Raw genomic sequence first — 22,332 nt, 5'->3', positions numbered from 1 at the left:
AGTGTTCGGCGGGCGCAGTAGAGGGCTCAGAAGGGAAGGAGCGACAAGGGGATTTTGGAGAGTACGTTTTTCTGAAATGGTTTTTGGGGGGCATGTTACCTTTAGGAAGCCATTATGGTGCCAGAACAGCAAAAAAAAAAACACATGGCATACCATTTTGGAAACTAGACCCCTCGGGGAATGTAACATGGGATAAAGTGAACCTTAATACCCCACAGGTGTTTCACGACTTTTGCAAATGTAAAAAAAAAAAAAAAATTTTACCTAAAATGCTTGTTTTCCCAAAAAATTTTTATTTTTAAAAAGGGTAATAGCAGAAAATACCCCTAAAAATTTGAAGCCCAATTTCTCCCGATTCAGAAAACACCCCATATGGGGGTGGAAAGTGCTCTGCTGGCGCACTACAGGTCTCAGAAGAGAAGGAGTCACATTTGGCTTTTTGAACGCAAATTTTTCTCTGGGGGCATGCCGCATTTAGGAAGCCCCTATGGTGCCAGGATAGCAAAAAAAAAACCACATGGCATACCATTTTGGAAACTAGACCCCTCGGGGAACGTAACAAGGGGTTAAGTGAACCTTTATACCCCACAGGTGTTTCACAACTTTTGCATATGTAAAAAAAAAAATATTTTTTTTACCTAAAATGCTTGTTTTCCCAAAAATTTTACATTTTTAAAAGGGTAAAAGCAGAAAATACCCCCCAAAATTTGTAACACAATTTCTCCCGAGTACGGCGATACCCCATATGTGACCCTAAACTGTTGCCTTGAAATACGACAGGGCTCCAAAGTGAGAGCGCCATGCGCATTTGAGGCCTAAATTAGGGATTGCATAGGGGTGGACATAGGGGTATTCTACGCCAGTGATTCCCAAACAGGGTGCCTCCAGCTGTTGCAAAACTCCCAGCATGCCTGGACAGTCAACGGCTGTCCGACAATATTGGGAGTTGTTTTGCAACAGCTGGAGGCTCCGTTCTGGAAACAGTGGCGTACCAGACGTTTTTCATTTTTATTGGGGAGGGGAGGGGGGCTGTGTAGGGGTATGTGTATATGTAGTGTTTTTTTACTTTTTATTTTATTTTTTGTGTTAGTGTAGTGTAGTGTTTTTAGGGTACAGTCGCACGGGCGGGGGGTTCACAGTAGTTTCTCGCTGGCAGTTTGAGCTGCCGCAGAAAGTTTGCGGCAGCTCAAATTTGCAGCCAGATACTTACTGTAATCCTCCGCCCATGTGAGTGTACCCTGTACGTTCACAATGGGGGGGGGGACATCCAGCTGTTGCATAACTACAACTCCCAGCATGCCCGTTGGCTGTCGGTGACTGCTGAGAGTTGCAGTTTTGCGACAACTGTAGGCACACTGGTTATGTATCACTGAGTTTGTGACCTAACTCAGTGTTTCACAACCAGTGTGCCTCCAGCTGTTGCAAAACTACAACTCCCAGCATGTACGGTGCATGGTGTACGGTGACTGCTGAGAGTTGTAGTTTGCAACAGCTGGAGGCACATCGGTTGTGAAACACTGAGTTAGGTAAAAAAAAAACTCTGAGTTTCACAACCAGTGTGCCTTCAGCTGTTGCAAAACTACAACTCTCAGCAGTCACCGACAGCCAACGGGCATGCTGGGAGTTGTAGTTGTGCAACCAGCAGATGCACCACTACAACTCCCAGCATGCACTTTAGCTGTTTGTGCAAGCTGGGAGTTGTAGTTAGACAACAGCTGAAGGTACACTTTTCCATAGAAAGAATGTGCCTCCAGCTGTTGCAAAACCATAAGTCCCAGCATGCCCATAAGGGAATGCTGGGAGTTGTGGTGGTCTGCCTCCTGCTGTTGCATAACTACAGCTCCCAGCATGCCCTTTTTGCATGCTGGGAGCTGTTGCTAAGCAACAGCAGGAGGCTGTCACTCACCTCCAACGATCCAGACGCTGCAGGTCAGTCCCGCCGCCGCCGTCGCTCCTGGGGCCCCGATCCCAACAGGGGCGCCGGGGATCGGGGTCCCCAGCACCCGGGGTGCACGTCCCGCAGCCGCTCACGTCCTCCAGAAGAGGGGCGGAGCGGGTGCGGGAGTGACACCCGCAGCAGGCGCCCTGATTGGTCGGCCGGTAATCCGGCCGACGAATCAGGGCGATCGTGAGGTGGCACCAGTGCCACCTCACCCCTGCAGGCTCTGGCTGTTCGGGGCCGTCTTTCCGGGTCACCGGGTCACTGGAGACCCGATTGACCCGGAATCGCTGCAGATCGCTGGACTGAATTGTCCAGCGATCTGCGGCGATCGCCGACATGGGGGGGCATAATGACCCCCCTGGGCGATATGCCGGGATGCCTGCTGAACGATTTCAGCAGGCATCCGGCTCTGGTCCCCAACCGGCTAGCGGTGGGGGCCGGAATTCCCATGGGCGTAAGGATACGCCCTCGGTCCTTAAGGACTCGGGATTCAGGGCGTATCCATACGCCCTATGTCCTGAAGAGGTTAGAGTACCTGTCATGATCTTTTTAAATGTCATAATCTTCCCAGTTCTCTGCCCCCAGCACGATAAACCACCCCCTGCCTTTATTTTTTATTATTTTTTAGTTTTCTACCTTGATATTGCTCTGTATTTTCTGCTCAGTCTGTCAGATTCACAGACTGGGAAGAGATATTACCCAGCAAGCGTGACATCATCTGAAGCCATACAGGGGAGAACTTCCTCCCTCACTCTGCTACACACAGCCCAGAGCAGTTCAGTGTGTGAGTTATGACTGCCTAAGGCTTTACATCCCAAAAATAAATAAAACATAGAAAACTTAATTTTTTTTTTTTTTTTTTTTTTAGCCCCTACAGGACCCATGACGTACATGGACGTCATGAGTCCGCTCCCATTCTAGAACGCGGGGCCCGGCCTCTAACAACGGCCGGGACCCATGGCTAATAGCGCGCGGCACTGATCGCGGCAGAGACAATGATCAGGGGTTTCCTATGAGAAACCATTGAACAATGTAAAAGATCAGTGTGTGCAGTGTTATAGTCCCCTATGGGAGCTATAACACTGCAAAAAAAAGTGAATAAAGATCATTTTACCCCTTCCCTAATAAAAGTCTGAATCACCCCCCTTTTCCATTTAAAAAAAAAAAGAAAAAACTGTAAATAGAAATAAACATTTGTTGTATCGCCACGTGCGGAAATGTCCGAATTATAAAAATATATAATTAATTAAACCGCACGGTCAATGGCGTACGCGCAAAAAAATTCCAAAAAGTCCAAAATAGTGTATTTTCGGTCACTTTTCATATAATGAAAAAATGAATAAAAAGCAATCAAAGTCCGATCAATACAAAAATGGTTCTGCTAAAAATGTCAGATCATGGCGCAAAAAATGAGCCCTCATACCGCCCCATACACGGAAAAATAACGTTATAGGGGTCAGAAGATGACAATTTTAAACATATATAAATTTTCCTGCATGTAGTTGTGATTTTTTCCAGAAGTACAACAAAATCAAACTTATATATCGTATTTATCGGCGTATAACACGCACTTTTTAGGCTAAAATTTTTAGCCTAAAGTCTATGTGCGTGTTATACGCCGATACACCCCCAGGAAAGGCAGGGGGAGAGAGGCCGTCGCTGCCCGCTTCTCTCCCCCTGCCTGTCCTGGGGTCTAGAGCGCCTCTGTCGGCCCTTCTCACCCCCTGGCTATCGGCGCCGCTGCCCGTTCTGTCCCCCTGACTATCGATGCCGGCGCCTATAGCCAGGGGGAGAGAAGCGGTGCCGACAACCAGGGGGAGAGAAAGGGCAGCGGCACCCATTGCCAGCGCCGCTGCCTCCCCCCATCCCCGGTGGCATAATTACCTGGGTCCGGTCCGCGCTGCTGCAGGCCTCCGGCGTGCGTCCCCGGCGTCGTTGCTATGCGCTGCACGGCGCATGACGTCAGGGGGACAGAACGGGCAGCGGCGCCGATAGCCAGGGGGAGAGAAGGGCCGGCAGCACGGCTCTAGACCCCAGGAAAGGCAGGGGGAGAGAAGCGTGCAGCGACTGCCTCTCTCCCCCTGCCTTTCCTGGGGATGTATCGGGGTATACACGCGCACACACGCACCCTCATTTTACCATGGATATTTGGGTAAAAAACTTTTTTTACCCAAATATCCTTGGTAAAATGAGGGTGCGTGTTATAGGCCGGTGCGTGGTATGCCCCGATAAATACGGTAAGTAGGATATCATTTTAATCGTATAGACCCACAGAATAAAGAGAAGGTGTCCTTTTTACCGAAAAATTTACTGTGTAGAAACGGAAGCCCCCAAAATTACAAAATGGCGTTTTTTTTTTGTTTTTTTTTAATTTTGTCTCACAATTATGTTTTTTTTTTTTTTTTCCGTTTCGCCGTAGATTTTTGGGTAAAATGACTGACTGCTTTACAAAGTAGAATTGGTGGCGTAAAAAATAAGCCGTCATATGGATTTTTAGGTGCAAAATTGAAAGATTTATGATTTTTTTTTTAAAGGTAAGGAGGAAAAAAACGAAAATGCAGAAACGGAAAAAACCCCTGTCCTTAAGGGGGTTAAACAAAGAACATTAGAAAGATTTATTTACTATAAGGAGTACAATAACAAAAAAAAATTTCATGACAGTGCCATTCTAACAATTTTGTGTGTTGTTGTGTGTTTTTTTTTTTTTTTTTTTTTAATATATATACGGTCATGGCTTAAATGTTTGCACCCCTGATTTTTTTCTAGAAAATGAAGTATTTCTCACAGAAAAGGATTGCAGTAACATATGTTTTGCTATACACATGTTTATTCCCTTTGTGCGTATTGGAACTAAACCAAAAAAGGGAGGAAAAAAAGCAAATTGGACATAATGTCACACCAAACTCCAAAAATGGGCTGGACAAAATTATTGGCACCCTTTCAAAATTGTGAAAAAATAAGACTGTTTCGAGCATGTGATGCTCCTTTAAACTCACCTGGGGCAAGTAACAGGTGTGGGCAATATAAAAATCACACCTGAAAAGATAAAAAGGAGAGAAGTTCAATTAGTCTTTGCATTCTGTATCTGTGTGTGCCACACTAAGCATGGACAACAGAAAGAGGGGAAGAGAACTATCTGAGGACTTGAGAACCAAAATTGTGGAAAAATATCAACAATCTCAAGGTTAAAAGTCCCTCTCCAGAGATCTAGTTTTGCCTTTGTCCACAGTGCGCACTATTATCAAGAAGTTTGCAACCCATGGCAGTGTAGCTAATCTTCCTGGGCGTGGACAGAAGAAAAAAATTGACGAAAGGTATCAACGCAGGATAGTCCGGATGGTGGATAAGCAGCCCCAAACAAGTTCCAAAGATATTCAAGCTGTCCTGCATGCTCAGGGAGCATCAGTATCAGCGCGAACTGTCGACATTTAAATGAAATGAAACACTATGGCAGGAGACCCAGGAGGACCCCACTGCTGACACAGAGACATAAAAAAGCAAGATTAGATTTTACAAAATGAACTTGAGTAAGCCAAAATCCTTCTGGGAAAATGTCTTGTGGACAGATGAGACCAAGATAGAGCATTTTGGTAAAGCACATCATTCTACTGTTTACCTAAAACAGAATGATGCCTACAAAGAAAAGAACACAGTACCTACAGTGAAACATGGTGGAGGTTCAATGATGTTTTGGGGTTGTTTTGCTGCCTCTGGCACTGGGTGCCTTGAATGTGTGCAAAGCATCATGAAATCTGAGGATTACCAATGGATTTTGGGTCGCACTGTACAGCCCAGTGTCAGAAAGCTGGGTTTGTGTCCGAGATCTTGGGTCTTCCAGCAGGACAATGACCCCAAACATATGTCAAAAAGCACCCAGAAATGGATGGCAACAAAGCGCTGGAGAGTTCTGAAGTGGCCAGCAATGAGTCCAGATCTAAATCCCATTGAACACCTGTGGAGAGATCTTAAAATTGCTGTTGGGAAAAGGCACCCTTCCAACAAGAGAGACCTGGAGCAGTTTGCAAAGGAAGAGTGGTCCAACATTCCGGCTGAGAGGTGTAAGAAGCTTATTGATGGTTATAGGAAGCGACTGATTTCAGTTATTTTTTCCAAAGGTGTGCAACCAAATATTAAGGGTGCCAATAATTTTGTCCAGCCCATTTTTGGAATTTGGTATGTCATTATGTCCAATTTGCTTTTCTCTCCTCCCTTTTTTGGTTTAGTTACAATACACACAAAGGGAATAAACATGTGTACAGCAAAACATGTGTTAATGCAATCCTTTTCTGTGAGAAATACTTCATTTTCTAGAAAAATTTCAGGCTTGCCAACATTTACGGCCATGACTGTAAATTGTATAATATACATATTTCTGATTTGTTTACTTTGATGCCAGTAATGAAAGTCTCTGCTCACACTACTTTACACTTCGCTGTACATTTGAATAACTCTCGAGGCATATCTTGAATAGGGTCATAGAAAGATAGGATGCCAAGTAGTAGCATTTTAGATGGTTTGTGTACTGTATTGTGCTGTGCAATATCTAATAAACATAGAAATATATATTTAATCATTACATGTTTGCAAAACATTAGTAATGAGTGCCCCAAAGGTGGCTCATCCCTGTAATGCTGACATGTATCTTTTTTCCTACGTTTCCCATCTATCCTATTCTCAGTTGTGATTGTCTGTGTCACAGATTCATCAGCATTGCCTGTCTTTGGAGTCCGTTTTAATTATAGAAGAAAAGAAGGAAGAAAATTTCCCGTTATTTCCAAATATAACTGGAAGGTAAGTTTTTCTTTTCATATTTGCACTGTACACAAGTAGTTTTGTATGCAAACCATTTTTTTGTGTTTAGAAATTAGTATTGGTACTAATGATTTTTTTAATTCTATTAAATACAGGAGACCAGTAAGCACGGATTCCCCTAAACCACCAGCACGAGGTGTACCTTCTGGGGAGTCAGTATGTGGACACAAGGATCAGAACCCTCCTAATCGGGCATCGGGCTGCTCAACCTCACCACAGGTGTCTAATGTCGATCCTCCTGTGAGTGACCTGTTTAGTTCCATAAGTATTATGCATTTTGTAGATCTTTAATATGCTTAGAATAACTACCATGTGGCAGATTTCAGATAAATCTTCAAATATGCATTGCAGGTTTGACCTTTTATATTCCAGAGACAATGAATTTAGCTATATTATAAAATGCATTGTTTTAGATCCATGTCTTCTGCTGTAGTGTGCAGCTAATGAATGGCATTAGAGTTCTCAAAGTTTTGACACAGACATGTAAAGTTTTGATCGGTTGGGGTCTTGGTGTTAAACCTCCACCAATCAGAACGATTGGGGATAGCCCATCAGTAGTGCTGTCTCTTGGTGATCTTTTTCTTACTCCTTCATTGGTTTATAGGGCTGAAAGCAGGGGAATAAGGGCTATTCTCCTGATAAGTATGGGCCCCATCAATGAGGCCCCAGCTGATCAAACATGGCATATTTGGTCTTGGTTGTACTTTCTCAATTGAAATCTCTTAAAGGGGTATTCCGCTGCTCAGCGTTTGGAGCAAACTGTTCCAAACGCTGGAGCCGGCCTGGAGCTTTTGATGTCATAGCCCCACCCTCTCGATGCAAGTCTATGGGAGGGGGCGTGACAGCCCATAGACTTGCATTGAGGGGCGGGGCTATGACGTCAAGCGCTCCCAAACGCTGAGCAGCGGAGTATCCCTTTAAACGTAGGGAGGAATATGCAGTCTCTCATACCACCATATTTAATCATTCATTTTCTATTAGAAAAAAACTAACTCCTGTTTCCTGTATAGATTCTTTCCTATGAGGAATCTGTATTTTCGGCTCGAAGTGCTCCTTCCTCCAACGCTTCAAAAAGTCACACTCCAGATTCTGGCCACGTCTTGAAGTCTGTTTTTGTTAAAAATGTTGGCTGGGCATCTCAGGTAAGTAGAAGTCATGTTGCAGTGACATACTACATATGGTAATTCTAGATTAGTGAATCATTGTTGCTGTTAGTCCTAAGTGAATACTGAAGAAAGCTCAGGTTTGCTGGCACATTTAATTGTTTCTACTGTATACACATTTAATTTTTTTTTTTTTTTTACAGTTAAACACTGGGGCAGTAAGGGTGCTGTTTAATGATGGTTCCCAGCTAGTTGTTCAGCCTGGAGTCTCCTCTATAGTGTACACAGCGCCAAATGGGCAAGTGACCAGGTGAGGTAAAAAGTCTGTATTGCAATAGACTTGTACTAGGTTCATTGCCATGCATATTTGTCTATGTACTCCGTACTGCATATCATTTTTAGTTATGGATTGTATTCTGTCCTGAACTGTGGAACTATATTTCTGCCATATTAGATTAAATGGACATTGTCACGATGAAGCAGCAGTTTAAACGTCCCTGGCATTATTGCAGCCCAAGAATGATCAGTGATCAGAATTGGGAAGTCCCACAGACTTATATGGGGCTTCCATGCATTCAGACATCTGATCGCATCAATCTCTGTTGGCATTTAGGACATGCCCCTTCTCAAGTGGGGTGCAATTTACTGTTCTTTTAGCTTTAGTGGTATTAGACAGCAAAGCATGGAAAAAGCAGATTTTTACTTATGTCAGCACAATTATTTGCTAATAAATGTGATTTGAGAAGTCCTTTAAACTTCTGGAAAAACAGAACCTTAATACACTGCTCAAAAAAATAAAAGGAACACTAAGATAACACATCCTAGATCTGAATGAATGAACAAATTGTATGAAATACTTTCGTCTTTATATAGTAGAATGTGCTGACAACAAAATCACACAAAAATGATCAATGGAAATCAAATTTATCAACCCATGGCTGAGGTGTGGTCGGTGGTTTCCAGGCACTTCCCGCTACCGGTAAGGGCACCTCTGTGGGGGAATCCTCATTTTGAACACCTACAGGAGTTGGAGGCTGCTGGTTTCTGGAGCGATCATGGAGTCAAATTCTCCATACATTTGTTTGGGGAGTTGTCCTCCTTCCCCTCATTCCAGGAGATGTGTGACCGCTTTAATCTCCCTCGGAGTGCCCAGTTTCGGTACCTCCAGTTGAGACATGCGGTGGTGGCGCAGTTTGGCTCTCTTGGTGCGTCCCTGGCTTTTTCGGATGTGGAGCTGCTTATGGGTATTGCTGACCTCACTAAACCTCTGACTCAGGCATATGCATTGCTGCAATTGGTAGGTCCTGGTCCGTTTGAGTTGGCTTTTGCAAAGTGGGTGGCTGATATCCCTGATTTGACAGAAGATCAATGGTGGGAAGTTACTAAGACCTATTACTCGACGGTGATTAGTGCTCGGGATTTACTCATTCAGGTACGGCTCATCCTCCATCTATACTACACTCCGGTTAAGTTGTTTCGTATTGGGGATCTCCTCTTTGGACTCTTGTTTCCGATGTAATGCGGATGTGGGCTCTCTTTTGCGTGCATTCTGGAGTTGCCCTTGTGTGGAACCCCTCTGGAGAGAGGTGCTGCAGTATATGACAGATCACTTGGACTTCCCCTATGTGTTCTCCCATGTTTTGTCTATTAGGTGTTGTTCAGGATCTGGTCACAGGCTCCCATAGACGCCTTCTTATTAGGTTTTTATTGTTTTGTGCATGGAAGGTTTTGATAATGGCCTGGAAGGATACTTCCCCTTCCCCTATAACAAGGTGATTTAATCTGGTTAATAAATATGTGCTGTTGTATAGGACACTATATATTATTCGTAAATGCCCCATTAAATGTGATATGGTCTGGATTCCCTGGCTACTAATAGATGAGTCGGTAGTTCCCCCCAGAGAGGGACAGTTCTCCGGGATAGTTTGGTCATCTTTACCGGGCCTAGGAAACAGAGGGGTTCTCCGGTAGTGTGCGTGTATGATGTCTGTTTTAGCGTCTATTGTTTTGGTGTTGGCTGGGTGTGGACCCCCTATATTGTCTATTCAGTGATGCCATGTTCTCCTGACTTTGTAAACGAGAGTGGTGGGCTTGGGGGGCGTCATTTGTTCTTTTTTCTTTGTTGATTTTAAAACTAAATTTTTTATTTTGAAAGTATTTATTCATAAAACTATCAACCCATGGAGGTCTGGATATGGAGTCACACTCAAAATCAAAGTGGAAACCACACTACAGGCTGATCCAACTTTGATGTAATATCCTTTAAAACAAGTCAAAATGAGGCTCAGTAGTGTGTGTGTGTGTGTGACCTCCATGTGCCTGTGTGACCTCCCTACAATGCCTGGGCATGCTCCTGATGAGGTGGCCTCCTGGACAGTCTGTGGTGCAATGTGACGTTGGTGGATGAAGTGAGACATGATGTCCCAGATGTGTTCAATCGGATTCAGGTCTGGGGAACGGGCGGGCCAGTCCATAGCATCAATATCTTCCTCTTGCAGGAACTGCTGACACACTCCAGCGACATGAGGTCTAGCATTGTCTTGCATTGGGAGTAACCCAGCACCAACCGCACCAGCATATGGTCTCACAAGGGGTCTGAAGATCTCATCTCGGTATCTATTGACAGTCAGGCTACCTCTGGCAAGCACATGGAGGGCTGTGCGGCCCCCAAAGAAATTACTGGGCCACCCCACACCATTACTGATCCGCTGCCAAACTGGTCATGCTTGAGGATATTGCAGGTAGCAGAATGTTCTCCATGGCGTCTCCAGGCTCTGTCATATCTGCGTGAACCTGCTTTCATCTGTGAAGAGAGCACCAGTGACGAATTTGCCAATCTTGGTGTTCTCTGGCAAATGCCAAACTTTCTGCACGGTGTTGGGCTGTAAGCACAACCCCCCACCTGTGACCCTCATACCACCCTCATGGAGTCTGTTTCTGACCTTCTGAGTGGACACATGCACATGCTGGAGGTCATTTTTCAGGGCTCTGGCAGTGCTCCTTCTTGCACAAAGGCGGAGGTAGGGGTCCTGCTGCTGAGTTTTTGCCACGTCTCCTGATGTACTGGCCTGTGTCCTGGTAGCGCCTCCATGCTCTGGACACTACGGTGACAGACACAGCAAACCTTCTTGCCACAGCTCGCATTGATGTGCCATCCTGGATGAGCTGCACTACCTGAGCGACTTGTGTGGGTTGTAGACACCGTCTCATGCTACCACTAGAGTGAAAGCACCACCAGCATTCAAAAGTGACAAAACATCAACCAGGAAACATAGGAACTGAGAAGTGGTCTGTGGTCACCACCTGCAGAACCACTCCTTTATTGGGGTTGTCTTGCTAATTGCCTATAATTCCCACCTGTTGTCTGTTCCATTTGCACAACAGCATGTGAAATTGATTGTCAATGTTGCTTCCTGAGTGTACAGTGTGATTTCACAGAAGTGTGATTGACTTGGAGTTACATTGTGTTTGTTTGTGTTCCCTATATTTTTTTGAGCAGTGTATAAAAACAACATCTTACCAACCACAGTCTCTGGATTTGGTAATCTAGCAAAGAGAGACTTAAATGGGCACTGTCACCAACTTTATTTTTTGATATGTTGTAGTACTTATGTACTACAACATATTGCTAATATACTTTTTTTTTTCCATTAAAAAGGTTTAATTTACATTTAAAAACCGCCTACTGAAAAAGAACTGATTTTGGAGTGGCAGTCAGTCCTTTTTCAGTTAGGCTGCACTCGCTCCCTGCCTGTCAGACAGGCGGGAGCGAGTGCATTGGCTCCCCGGCCACTGGCTGGGAGGCCACTCCCGCACATCGCCGTTGCCGCCGCTGTCCCTGCACGCCCGCTGCCGGACTCTGCAGTAACTGCAAGTGTAATGAGGGAATAGGGTATGCGGGGTGGGGGGGGTTAACGGGCTAGCAAAAAATAAATAAAATAGGATGGTGGGAGCTACCCTTTAAACCCACTGTGCACTCAGCTTTGGCTGCCTTCTCCTCAATAATGTTTTACATTAAGAGAGCACCCCTGGTACATTGTAGCAAACCCTTTGCTGTTTTGCTTTTCTTTTTTGCATCTGAGATTGCCAGTGTTTTGCTGCAGTAAAGCCACTGATTCTTTTTCTGCCTTGAGATGGAAAAAGTATCCTCTTTTTTACTCACTGTAAACGCTTTCCTTTAGTTCAAATTAGCAACAATGAGGAAGATTCTATCTTCCTACAATAATAGGACAGATGACCTAAATGTAACCTTTTAATTGCACAGCCCATATAACACTTACTCCATAGTCTCACTGTGTAATTCTAACAACTACAATAAACAGTCCTCAAGGTCTGATGTAGAAGGCCCCTTTCACACTGTAAATTCATCCCTTTTAAAGACCCATTCTGAAAACCCTTAAAATCTGCCATTAAACGGTCATTACAAAATCCCATTATAGTCCATGGGATTTTTACATTATCCGTTTTAACCCTTCATAGCCCGTTAATAATGGACGTTGTTTTGTGACTGGAGAAAGAACAGAAAAAATAGTGCATGCACTATATCTCCCATCACAAAATAATGTCCGTTATTAATAACGGGCTATGATGGGTTAAAACGGATAATGTAAAAATCCCATAGACTATAATGGGATTTTGTAGTGGCTGTTTAACGGCCATTTTTGATGGTTTTATTAACTGGTCATTATAACGGATCTTTAAAACGGACATTTCTATAGTGTGAAAGCAGCCTAACAATTTTTTAGTGAGTGGGCAATGTATGCTGCAGCCTTATTCCTAAAGCAACAGCACCACTGGGGATTTAGCAATTAACCATTTGGGGGGGGGGGTTGTTTTGCACCGCAGACTGCCGCACTATTCTACTGAAGGCTGTCTGGATTATCCAATATCCAGCCTATAGTTGATTTTAAAAAAAAAATAAATAAAAAAGGTTTGCATGGGAGTACCTGTTTAAGACCTTTTATTTTACCCCGAGAAAGATTAAGCATCTCTTCTAAATCTCTTTGGTGCGCTCCACAAAAGGTGATTTAGGGCTCGGCCAACATCATGAGTGAAGTCGCTTCTGCTCTTTAGTAGAGATCAGGAAACAAACCCAGTAATTTAGTCTGGTGATCAGTATTAGGTCACCCTAAAAGTGAATGAGATTGAAGTTAGTGAGAACTCTGTTTTGAAGAAAAATTAGGTAAGGTTCAATGGCTGCTATAGCATGGATCCCACTAATGTACGAAGAGGTTCATGGACACATGGTAGCAGACCTTTTAAATCCAAAGAAGGAAACATTTGGGTTTACAGAGTTAGTCTAGAAACTAGACCAAGGTCCCTTTTAGGAGCCAGATCTGTCATCTCTGACCTCTGTAACAGCCTTTTTCCCAGAGCTTAAGACAATGCCAAATTTTGCACTTTATTATGAGAGTTTATGCCTGTATCAATCTAGAAATCTAGGACATTCTGGATAGGAGAGGAAAAAGGGAACATGGTTCCTGCAACACCAGCCAGAGAAGACTCTCCTAATCCTCTAGATTATAATGTCTTTGGACAGGCCACAGCTTGCTAGAATTGGTTGATCAACTTCCAGGCCAACCTGAGACACCAGATGTAGTATTTGTGGTCATCAACATTAGCAGTGTTACTCCAGGTCCAGTTGGGCCTACAGGGGCACCTGTCCACAGGAGGTCAGAAAAGTGAGGCTATGGAGTAGCAGTTCTTATATAGTCTGTGTAATTAAATTGATATAATCTGTCCTATTATTGCAGAATCTTACCCATTGATGCTGTTGCTAATAAAGCGCTGCGGAATCTGTTGTCTCTATATAAATAAAATTATTATTATTTAGGACATAAAGGAAAGTAGTATTTCAGACTGGCCATGAAGTAAACTCTAGTCCATAACATTATGCCTTATGTTTTGCAGGCACGGAGAAAATGACAAGCTTCCGGAATATATAAAAAATAAACTACAGTGCCTCTCTTCCATCTTGATGCTCTTCGCAAATTCATCAAGCCACTCGTGACCATAAGCCAGGGGTCTCAAACAGGTGGTCCTCCAGATGTTGCAAAAACTTCATCTCCCAGCATGCCTGGACAGCCATGGGCTGCAGCTAACTGTCATGCATGCTGGGAGTCAGTTTTACAACATCTGGGGGGCCACCAGTTTAAGATCCCTGCTAAGCCTTCTGTATTAACCTTTTAAGGTTCTTAACTCACAATACATGATCATTTTTGCTTATCAACTAGGCTTAAGACTTTTTGCCTTTTGTCAGGTTTTTCCTTCCTAATACCTTAATGATGTCTTTAAATTCTGGCATAATATGTACATAACATGGAGAGGCAGAATCGAATATAATGGATGATTCCTTTTTGTAGAACTGTCTGTATGTAAATGTTGTATGTATTTTGTAATATGAAAAGTATTTTTATTTTAATTTATATATTTGTAACCATGCTAAAAAAAAAATCTTCCTGCAGAAATATCCATAATAAATGCAGTGACAAGATTTTTAACAGATCTTCTTTCCATTAAATGGTTCTGTAGCATTAAAGAGGAATTCTTTTGTAAAGCGAGCAACGTTTACCATGTTCAGGGAAAATATTCCAGTCAAAACCAAGAATGAAATAAAGTCATTGGGGGAGATTTATCAAAACCTGTGCAGAGGAAGAGTTGCTGAGTTGCCCATAGCAGCCAATCAGATCACTTCATTTTTAACAAGACCTATACAAAATGAAAGAAGCGATCTGATTGGCTGCTATGGGCAAATTTTCCTCTGCACAGGTTTTGATAAATCATTACTCCTATGCACCGTGGGAGGTTATTCTTTACCATCAGTGAATAAAGTCACCCTTGCTTACATCTGAAAGCTGCCAACAGGTACAGCACGAAGCTGAGAAATGGCTAAGCAATGCTCTGTGTGCTTAAAAGTAGTAGTCCAGTTAAGCAAAATGTATCATCTCCGGTGCCCCCTCACTCATTATCCGACACTTTTTTTTTTAAAACTGGATACCAGCTTTAATAGTTATTCTCACTGGGGTGCCTGGGAGTAGCAGTTATGCAACAACTGGAGGCACCCTGGTTGATAAGCACCGGTTTAAGACATCAGACACACTAATATCTCCTGATAGTTTGCCCAATATATCAGGCTGCTCATAAATACGGGCCCAGGCTGGATAAAATAGTTGTCAGTGGAAGACTAGAGATGCAGACAAAGTTCTTCAAGGGAGATTAATTGGAACACAATCAAGTTTACAGTGATTAAGATTTGATTTTTTTTTTTGTTTTTTGGTGCAACTGGATCTTTTTCTAACCAAAAAAGCCTAAGTACATTTCAACCGTAAATACAAGTATAGACTTTAGGGGGAGATTTATCAAGACCTGTCCAGAGGAAAAGTTGCCCATAGCAACCAATCAGATCGCTTCTTTCATTTTTGAAAAGGCCTCTGAAAAGTGAAAGTGAGCTGATTGGTTGCTATGGGCAACTTTTCCTCTGGACAGGTTTTGAAAGATCTCCAAGAATTTAAAAAGGTAAAGCTAAGTATATAATACGAAAAGGAAATATTGTCCACAAATGCCCCAAAAACATAATTTACTATTACAAAACAACTGCTGGTTTTGGCTCCAAGGTCTCAATTTGTTAAATATTTTATTTAAAATTAGTTACTACACCGTATGCTCCTTAGTGATGAAGGAATCAAGTCTTCCTCCATACATGATCATTTTTTTTAAGTCTCCTCATTTAAGTCAGTTAATTTTCTGGAAAGAAAAAAATACTCCAGTCTGTACGCTTAAAAAAAAATACTTTGCTTTTGTTCCTTGGTGGACAGTGATCATTTTTATATTTTGCCATATCTCACAGAAAAGGCAATAAGTCTCTTGTATACTGCCACCATATGTAATATGGAACTTGCTACAATGCCACAAATCATTATAAAGGTCCATCTAGGTCCAAGGTGTGTATAGATTTCAGTGACAAAGACAGGTCCCAGGGTTCGCGCTGCACTTCCAGCAGCTGTTAGCCATCCCATATAAACACCCTAAAAAAAAAAAAAACCAATGACAAAAATAAATAAACACAGCATTCTAAAATTATCCAATTACTTACCAAACTATTTGCCATGGCAAGCAGAAAATCATAACTGGCACTAAGGATGTGTTACTGGCAGAGGTTGAAAGTCTTCAGTTTAGGCTACTACTAGAGGAGCTCACTGCCTATGTAATGTAAATTGTTACTGTTAGTAGTCTCCCTCTAGAACTCCAGTTATGTACAAACACTGTTCTAAGTGCGCACAGCATAGACACCAATACAATAAAAAAAAAATTCAGGGAAACAGCACAAAAGTAGTCACTAGTAGACTGTTTGGACAATTAAGGTAAATTGCATTCCTTTCTACCAATATACTATTGACATACAGCCCATATGTCGTGAATCTAACCAGAAGTTTGTCACTATGCCACAGTACAGCTGGTTATACTATCAGCCTTTAAACAATAGCAATAAGCAGGATTTAGATTTCCTTGTCAGTCTGCATGTGGTGGAGTCTATACACCCTGTGGGAAAATGAACTCTAGGAATTATCTTGCCATATAGTTTCCTATTCTGCACAAGTTCTACTCCATTATTACTTTTGCACCACTTTTTTTTTTATACTATTCAATTAAACTTATTTTATTAGAAAAGTGTGATTTTCAAGCTTTTAGATATTACCTGTGGTTTTGGTCCTATAACTTTAGAGTACAATGTGTAACACATGACACTACAGACTGGATAGCCCAGACCAATTAAAATGTCAGACGTAATATACTGAGCTAAGTGGATGATTGGTGTATAGAAACACCAGGACTGAGAAGCTGGACACCCCGTTGGTTCATCTGTGTGATTGCCAGATGTGGAGAGACTTGAAACCAAGAAAGTGGAGTTATGCTTGGTTGTGTTCTGAATGTCTGTACATAAAGAGACACATCATGTAGTTAAAACCAGATTTATTTATTTTTTAAATATATACTGTGCAATGGACAAAGATCCCTCACACTGGATGACCCCTTTAATTTTAGTTAATTCCTTACCTTCCCACTGTATGCTGGGATACTGATGTCCCCAGGGTAACAAGATAAAGAATCCAACCCAAATAGTAACCAATCCCCCAAGGAGCAGAATTCGTTCTCCAGTCCTGTATATATATATATAAAAGGAAATAAAGTAGAAGGGCTACAATCAAATAAGTTATAAATGATAGAGTAAGAAAGCAGTCAGGCAAAAGCAAAAAGTATCTGAGTCTCAGATTTTATATACATATGTAACAGTTTTTGCTCTGACAAAAGTATCATTTCAACAACTTACTTCTTAGAAATAATTTTCACAGTAATAAACACTACAACCGATTCAACACCAATGGCAGCCAAGATAATTCCATTGTAAAATACAGCCTGTGACCTGGTCCATGCATACATGTCCATTGTAAGTGGGGTAGAGATCCTAGAGAAATGCATAACAGGTTAACGAGAAAGGGTTTTAAATTTTACTTTTTATGCTACAGACTAATGGGATAACATATGTATGCCATAAGTGAGTTGACAATTGCGGTAGGTAGGTTAGGTCTCGGCTAACACATTTTCATCAATGTTATGCCATACAGTCTGAAGTATTTAAAATAGGTTATCCCACAAATAAATATTTACTCTGTTAGATCACACACAACACTTATCCTTGTTGTTTGTGCTTATCAATTTAGAAATGAAATAAAAATAAATAAATCAACTGGGACTAGACATTGCTGTTAACTACATATTATGGTGCCACCTAGTGAACTTTTGATTTCCTAAAATATCCATGTAGTGTGTCCAGTACTGGCAGCACAGTGATTCCTGCACAGACCAGAAGTGTCTTACCAGCACATATGGGTGACAAATTATTTAGCAATACAACTATAAATCTAGGGGCAATAAATGTATGTGGAGAAGCTTTGCTAATCCTTAGCTACCTAATCTTAAACTAGTCCCAGAGGATCAGACACTTCTCATATCACATATAAAAAGTGTCTGAAGACTTTCTGAATGCACTGCGTATCTCTCACATGTTCAGACGTGCTTGTACTTTGGAAATACACTGCTCAAAAAAAGGGCATTACATCAAAGTTGGATCAGCCTGTAGTGTGACTCCATGGGTTGATAAATTTGATTTCCATTGATAATTTTTGTGTGATTTTGTTGTCAGCGCATTTATCACTATGTAAAGACGAAAGTATTTCATACGATTAGTTCATTCATTCAGATCTAGGATGTGTTATCTTAGTGTTCCCTTTATTTTTCTGAGCAGTGTATGTTTAATTTGCCATAATATATCACTTTACAGTGATATGTATCTTTGTAGGAAAACCTCTTTTAGGCTGCGTTAACACGTACAGGATCTGCTGCATATGTTGAGCAGCTGATTTTGCTCCCCATTAACTTCAACTGGTAGCAAAATCAGCTGCAAAAAATATGCAGCAGATTCTGAACTGAAGTCATTCTGCGCCAATTACTTTAACATCGGCATTGTCCACGCCAAAAGCTAATGAAGACAATCACTTTTTTTTATTGTGGAAGGTACCTTAAGGTGTACTTCCAAAGACAAGTTAAAAGGAGAAAAAAAAAACTCTTTGTGTAAATGAAGATCCCAAAAACATCAGGGTATATAATTCAGTTGATAAACCAGAAAAATTTGTTTTACATCTCTAGATGACATTCTGCAAATCAGGATCCATACAAAATAGGTGTACAGTTTATAATGTTACTGCACGTTATGGGGGAGCTGTATCAAAACCTGTAGAAAGGGAAAAGCTGACTAGCTGCCCATAGCAACCAATAAAATTGCTGCTTTTATTTTTGAAAAAGGCCTCTAAAATAAAAATAAGTGATCTTATTGGTTGCTATGGGCAACTGGTCAACTTTTTCTCTTCCCAGGTCTTGCTAAATCTTCCCCTATTAGTACATATGATCTATTTGTACAATAGCTGTAAAATGGATTCAAATAGTTACAGTTTTCCATAGTGAATACATACGTCTCAAAAATGGCAAATATGAATAAAATGATGAAGAACAGAATATTTGATGAGACAACTGCGATCTGGTCAACTGGCTCTTCACTATCTTTTTCTGGATCAGTACCTATAAAAAATTAAGTGAAAGAACGGTTCATATTAAGCTAACAGAATAAGGAATAAAACCATAATATAAAACCAAACAGACCAAATTTGGCAGTGCTCAACAAGGCCCTACTAGGCCCACAAATGCCCTTTCAGTCTGACACAGATCTATTGTAGTGGGCTATCATCGCACTACTTCATGGATTTATGTCCCTCTATGTTAGTAAGAGTCTGGCACTCCTAGAGTTAACAGGCCTACTCTCTACTGGTAAAAGCTTAAGGGGACTTGTGTAATCTATAACCATAGCCCAATTGCTCTCTTTCAGTTTAGTGACATGCCACCACGTCTCTAAGATATTACTAATAAATCATCAGCCATAACAATTGTGTAGGTTCCCCATGGCAGCTAATATAGCCATCAAAGCCCAATGAAGTGAAGGTATCCTGTGGTAGATATTAGCAGTTGATTTTTTAGGTCCTGTAAGTTAATAGGTGGGGCCTCCATGGACCACACTTGTTGATGCCAGACATCAAATTGAGATCTTGAGAATTTGGAAGCCCAAGTCAACACCTTGTACTTGTGTGTCATTTTCAAAACATTCTTGAACAATTCTTGCTGTGTGGCAGGGCGCATTCTTTTTCTGTAAGAAGTTACTGCCAATAGGAAATATCGTTGCCATTAAAGGGTTTACTCGATCTGCAACAAACTTTAGGTAGTATTCATTCAAGTAACATCCACATAAATGCCGGGACTCAAGGTTTCGCAGCAGAACATGGAGTATCAAGCTGCCTCTGCCAGCCTTCTTCCCATCTAGGTGCCATCTCTTCCCCAGGTAGATGACTTCCACACACCCATCAGGCTAACTGATGTAAAAGATTAATATGACCAGGCCATCTTCTTCCACTGCTCAATGGTCCAGTTCTGATGTCCATATTTTAAAGCAATCTGTGCTACAGTATTTCTTAATAGTTCTCTGTGAGAATGAACCACATGATCTCCACATGAATCGAAGAACTTTGGGTGCCCATGCATTATGGGTACCAACCACTGCATACCAGAAACATCCTACATGACCTGCTGTTTTGGAGATCATCTGACCAAGTATTTTACAGTTTGTCATAGTCACTTAGATCCTTACTGGTGTCTATTTTTCTTCATTTCAACACATCGGCATATGCTTTCATGCTCAAAGAGTATAATGTGTTGACTTGGCATCCAAATTCTCCAGAACGCAGTTTGATGTCAGGCACCAACAAGTCTGATCTGGATTTTAGGTCTGCCCCCTTGTTGCTAAAAACAACATCAACATTTATTTCACTTTACCCTAGTCCAGTCATTACAAAGTTTATACAATAGGACTTTATTGGATACAAACAAAGGGAACGTGTTATAGTATTTGTTCCACAGCTTCCCCTCATTTCTGATCACAGCTCTTAACCTCTACATAAAGATTCAAGAAAAAACTTATTTTGGAAAGCTGCATCCCATTGAAATGTCAGAGACGGGGCACTTTTTTTAAATTACAGAATATGAATCTATTAACATGCATGTTCACTTGGCTATGTAGGCTGAACAATAAATAACATTATATATACACACACCCCTACCTTCAGGTTCATAGTTTATACTTCCTATGTGCCTTCCATGATCATCAACTTGATGTTCTCTGCAAAAGATAAATCTTTATAAGAAATGTTTGTTTTGCGGCAGATGTGAGCCAACGCTTGGACTATCCTGGTACTGGAGGAAATAAAAATTACCTGAATATTGCAAAGATCAAAATAATGTTCACAATGCCAAGGAAAGCCCCCATAAGTGATGGTGCAGTGTACATGTTTACTTGGAGGTCAATGGCTTTGAAGGTCACTCCTACTTCTCCAATTACTGTAAATGCAGCCTGGAATGCTGAAAATCAGAATTATTTTCCTTCATGCCTTTATTCATATTACATTACTAATACCTTACCATGACACCAAAAATAACATACCTACCAGGACCAAGGATAAAGCCAAGAGCTTGAAAAGCACTGATGTTAGCCATGGCACTGGTCCTTTCTGATAAGGAGGTGGCACCAGCGACATATGATCGAACAACTGCTACATTTCCTAAAGTGTACATAAAAGGTAGAAGGGTCAAATTTAACCCTTTAAAACTTACAAATCCCATCCCTGCAAGCTTCACTTTATTAAAACTTAGAATAACATACCTGATCCAAAACCAATCAGTGCTCGGGCAAGGAGCATGTAATACTTGTTGTGTGAGGCAGGGACATGGACATAGGCATAGAGGCAGCTGGCTGCTACCAGGATAGATATGGACACCGCAAGAGGCTCTCTTCTTGGCCTATGGTTAGACCACAAACCAAACAAGGGTGAAGCGACCATTTGTCCCAAGCTGTAAGCAGCTATAACCCAGCCAAGAAAGCTTGTGTCTGCACTTGGGTCAATCTAAAAAAAAATGATACATAGAGATTAATATAGGATTATAAGTATGACATTTAAACGGAATGTATCGCCAAGCTCTTTATTTTACTTAAATGGGCAACTCCGGTGGAAATATATATATATTTTTTTTTTTTTTTTTTTCAAATCAATTAGTGCCAGAAAGTTAAACAGATTTGTAAATTACCTAGATTTAGAGATCTTAACCCTTCCAGTACTTATCAGCTGCTGTATACTATAGAGGAAGTATTTTTCTTTTTGAATTTCCTTTCCGTCTGACCACAGTGCTCTCTGCTGACACCTCTGTCCGTGTCAAGAACTGTCCAGAGCAGAAGAGGTTTGCTATGGGGAATTGATTGTAATTTGGACAGTTCCTGATGCGGACAGGGGTGTCAGCAGAGAGCACTGTTGTCAGACAGAAAAGAACTTCACAATTTCTCTGTAGTATACAGCAGCTGATATACACTGGAAGGATTAAGATTTCAAAATAGAAGTGAATTACAAATCTGGTTAAAGTGTACCTGTCATCAACAAAAACCATTTTATATAACGTAGATAATACCATTATATGTATATTTGTAATATACATTGATTTAAAAAAATTTTATATTTTTGTCCCTGTAGCTATTGCTTGTGTGTCTCTATGAGTCCAAATACAGGAAGTGTGGGTGGACAAGCAGAGCTCTGTGCAGTGAGGATCTGTGACATGCTACGGCAGTTTGATTGACAAGCCAGGAGCCTGCACAGAGCCTTGATTGTCCTGTCCTCACTTCCTGCATTTGGACTTTTCACATGCAATAGCTGCAGGGACAGCACTTTTTCACCCATAAATATACACATTTTTTAACCAATGTATATCACAAATATACATATAATTGTATTATCTACATTATATAAAAAAAATTTGTTGACGACAGTTACA

General features: G+C 41.5%; 2 protein-coding genes across 10 annotated transcripts in view; one reads left to right on the top strand and one right to left on the bottom strand.

Annotated features, from left to right (window-relative positions):
* PLK4 (polo like kinase 4) overlaps nucleotides 1–14,407 on the top strand; it is a 29,915-nt gene extending 15,508 nt beyond the window's left edge. Inside the window, exons 12-16 of one of the 2 annotated variants that reach the window (XM_056563577.1) lie at nucleotides 6,642–6,733; nucleotides 6,850–6,994; nucleotides 7,765–7,896; nucleotides 8,061–8,167; nucleotides 13,768–14,407. In XM_056563577.1, coding sequence (XP_056419552.1) covers nucleotides 6,642–6,733; nucleotides 6,850–6,994; nucleotides 7,765–7,896; nucleotides 8,061–8,167; nucleotides 13,768–13,867 — 576 coding nt within the window. In that variant the 3' untranslated portion in view covers nucleotides 13,868–14,407. The remainder of the gene's footprint in view (nucleotides 1–6,641; nucleotides 6,734–6,849; nucleotides 6,995–7,764; nucleotides 7,897–8,060; nucleotides 8,168–13,767) is intronic. The other variant, XM_056563583.1, reaches the window with a different exon arrangement.
* An 840-nt stretch (nucleotides 14,408–15,247) lies between these two features.
* The window catches only part of MFSD8 (major facilitator superfamily domain containing 8), a 39,914-nt gene continuing 32,829 nt past the window's right edge, over nucleotides 15,248–22,332 (bottom strand). For 6 of the 8 annotated variants that reach the window (XM_056563604.1, XM_056563592.1, XM_056563597.1 and 3 more), the window contains 9 exons: nucleotides 21,176–21,416; nucleotides 20,961–21,074; nucleotides 20,730–20,874; nucleotides 20,577–20,635; nucleotides 18,885–18,990; nucleotides 17,186–17,320; nucleotides 16,912–17,015; nucleotides 16,553–16,788; nucleotides 15,248–15,881 (listed from right to left, as the gene is read on the bottom strand). In XM_056563604.1, coding sequence (XP_056419579.1) covers nucleotides 15,681–15,881; nucleotides 16,553–16,788; nucleotides 16,912–17,015; nucleotides 17,186–17,320; nucleotides 18,885–18,990; nucleotides 20,577–20,635; nucleotides 20,730–20,874; nucleotides 20,961–21,074; nucleotides 21,176–21,416 — 1,341 coding nt within the window. In that variant the 3' untranslated portion in view covers nucleotides 15,248–15,680. The other 2 variants (XR_008890873.1, XM_056563614.1) reach the window with 2 other exon arrangements.

Source organism: Hyla sarda, chromosome 1 (genome assembly GCF_029499605.1).
Source record: "Hyla sarda isolate aHylSar1 chromosome 1, aHylSar1.hap1, whole genome shotgun sequence".
In the NCBI taxonomy this organism is placed as follows: Eukaryota; Metazoa; Chordata; class Amphibia; order Anura; family Hylidae; genus Hyla; species Hyla sarda.
This window is presented reverse-complemented; position numbering and strand designations above follow the sequence as displayed.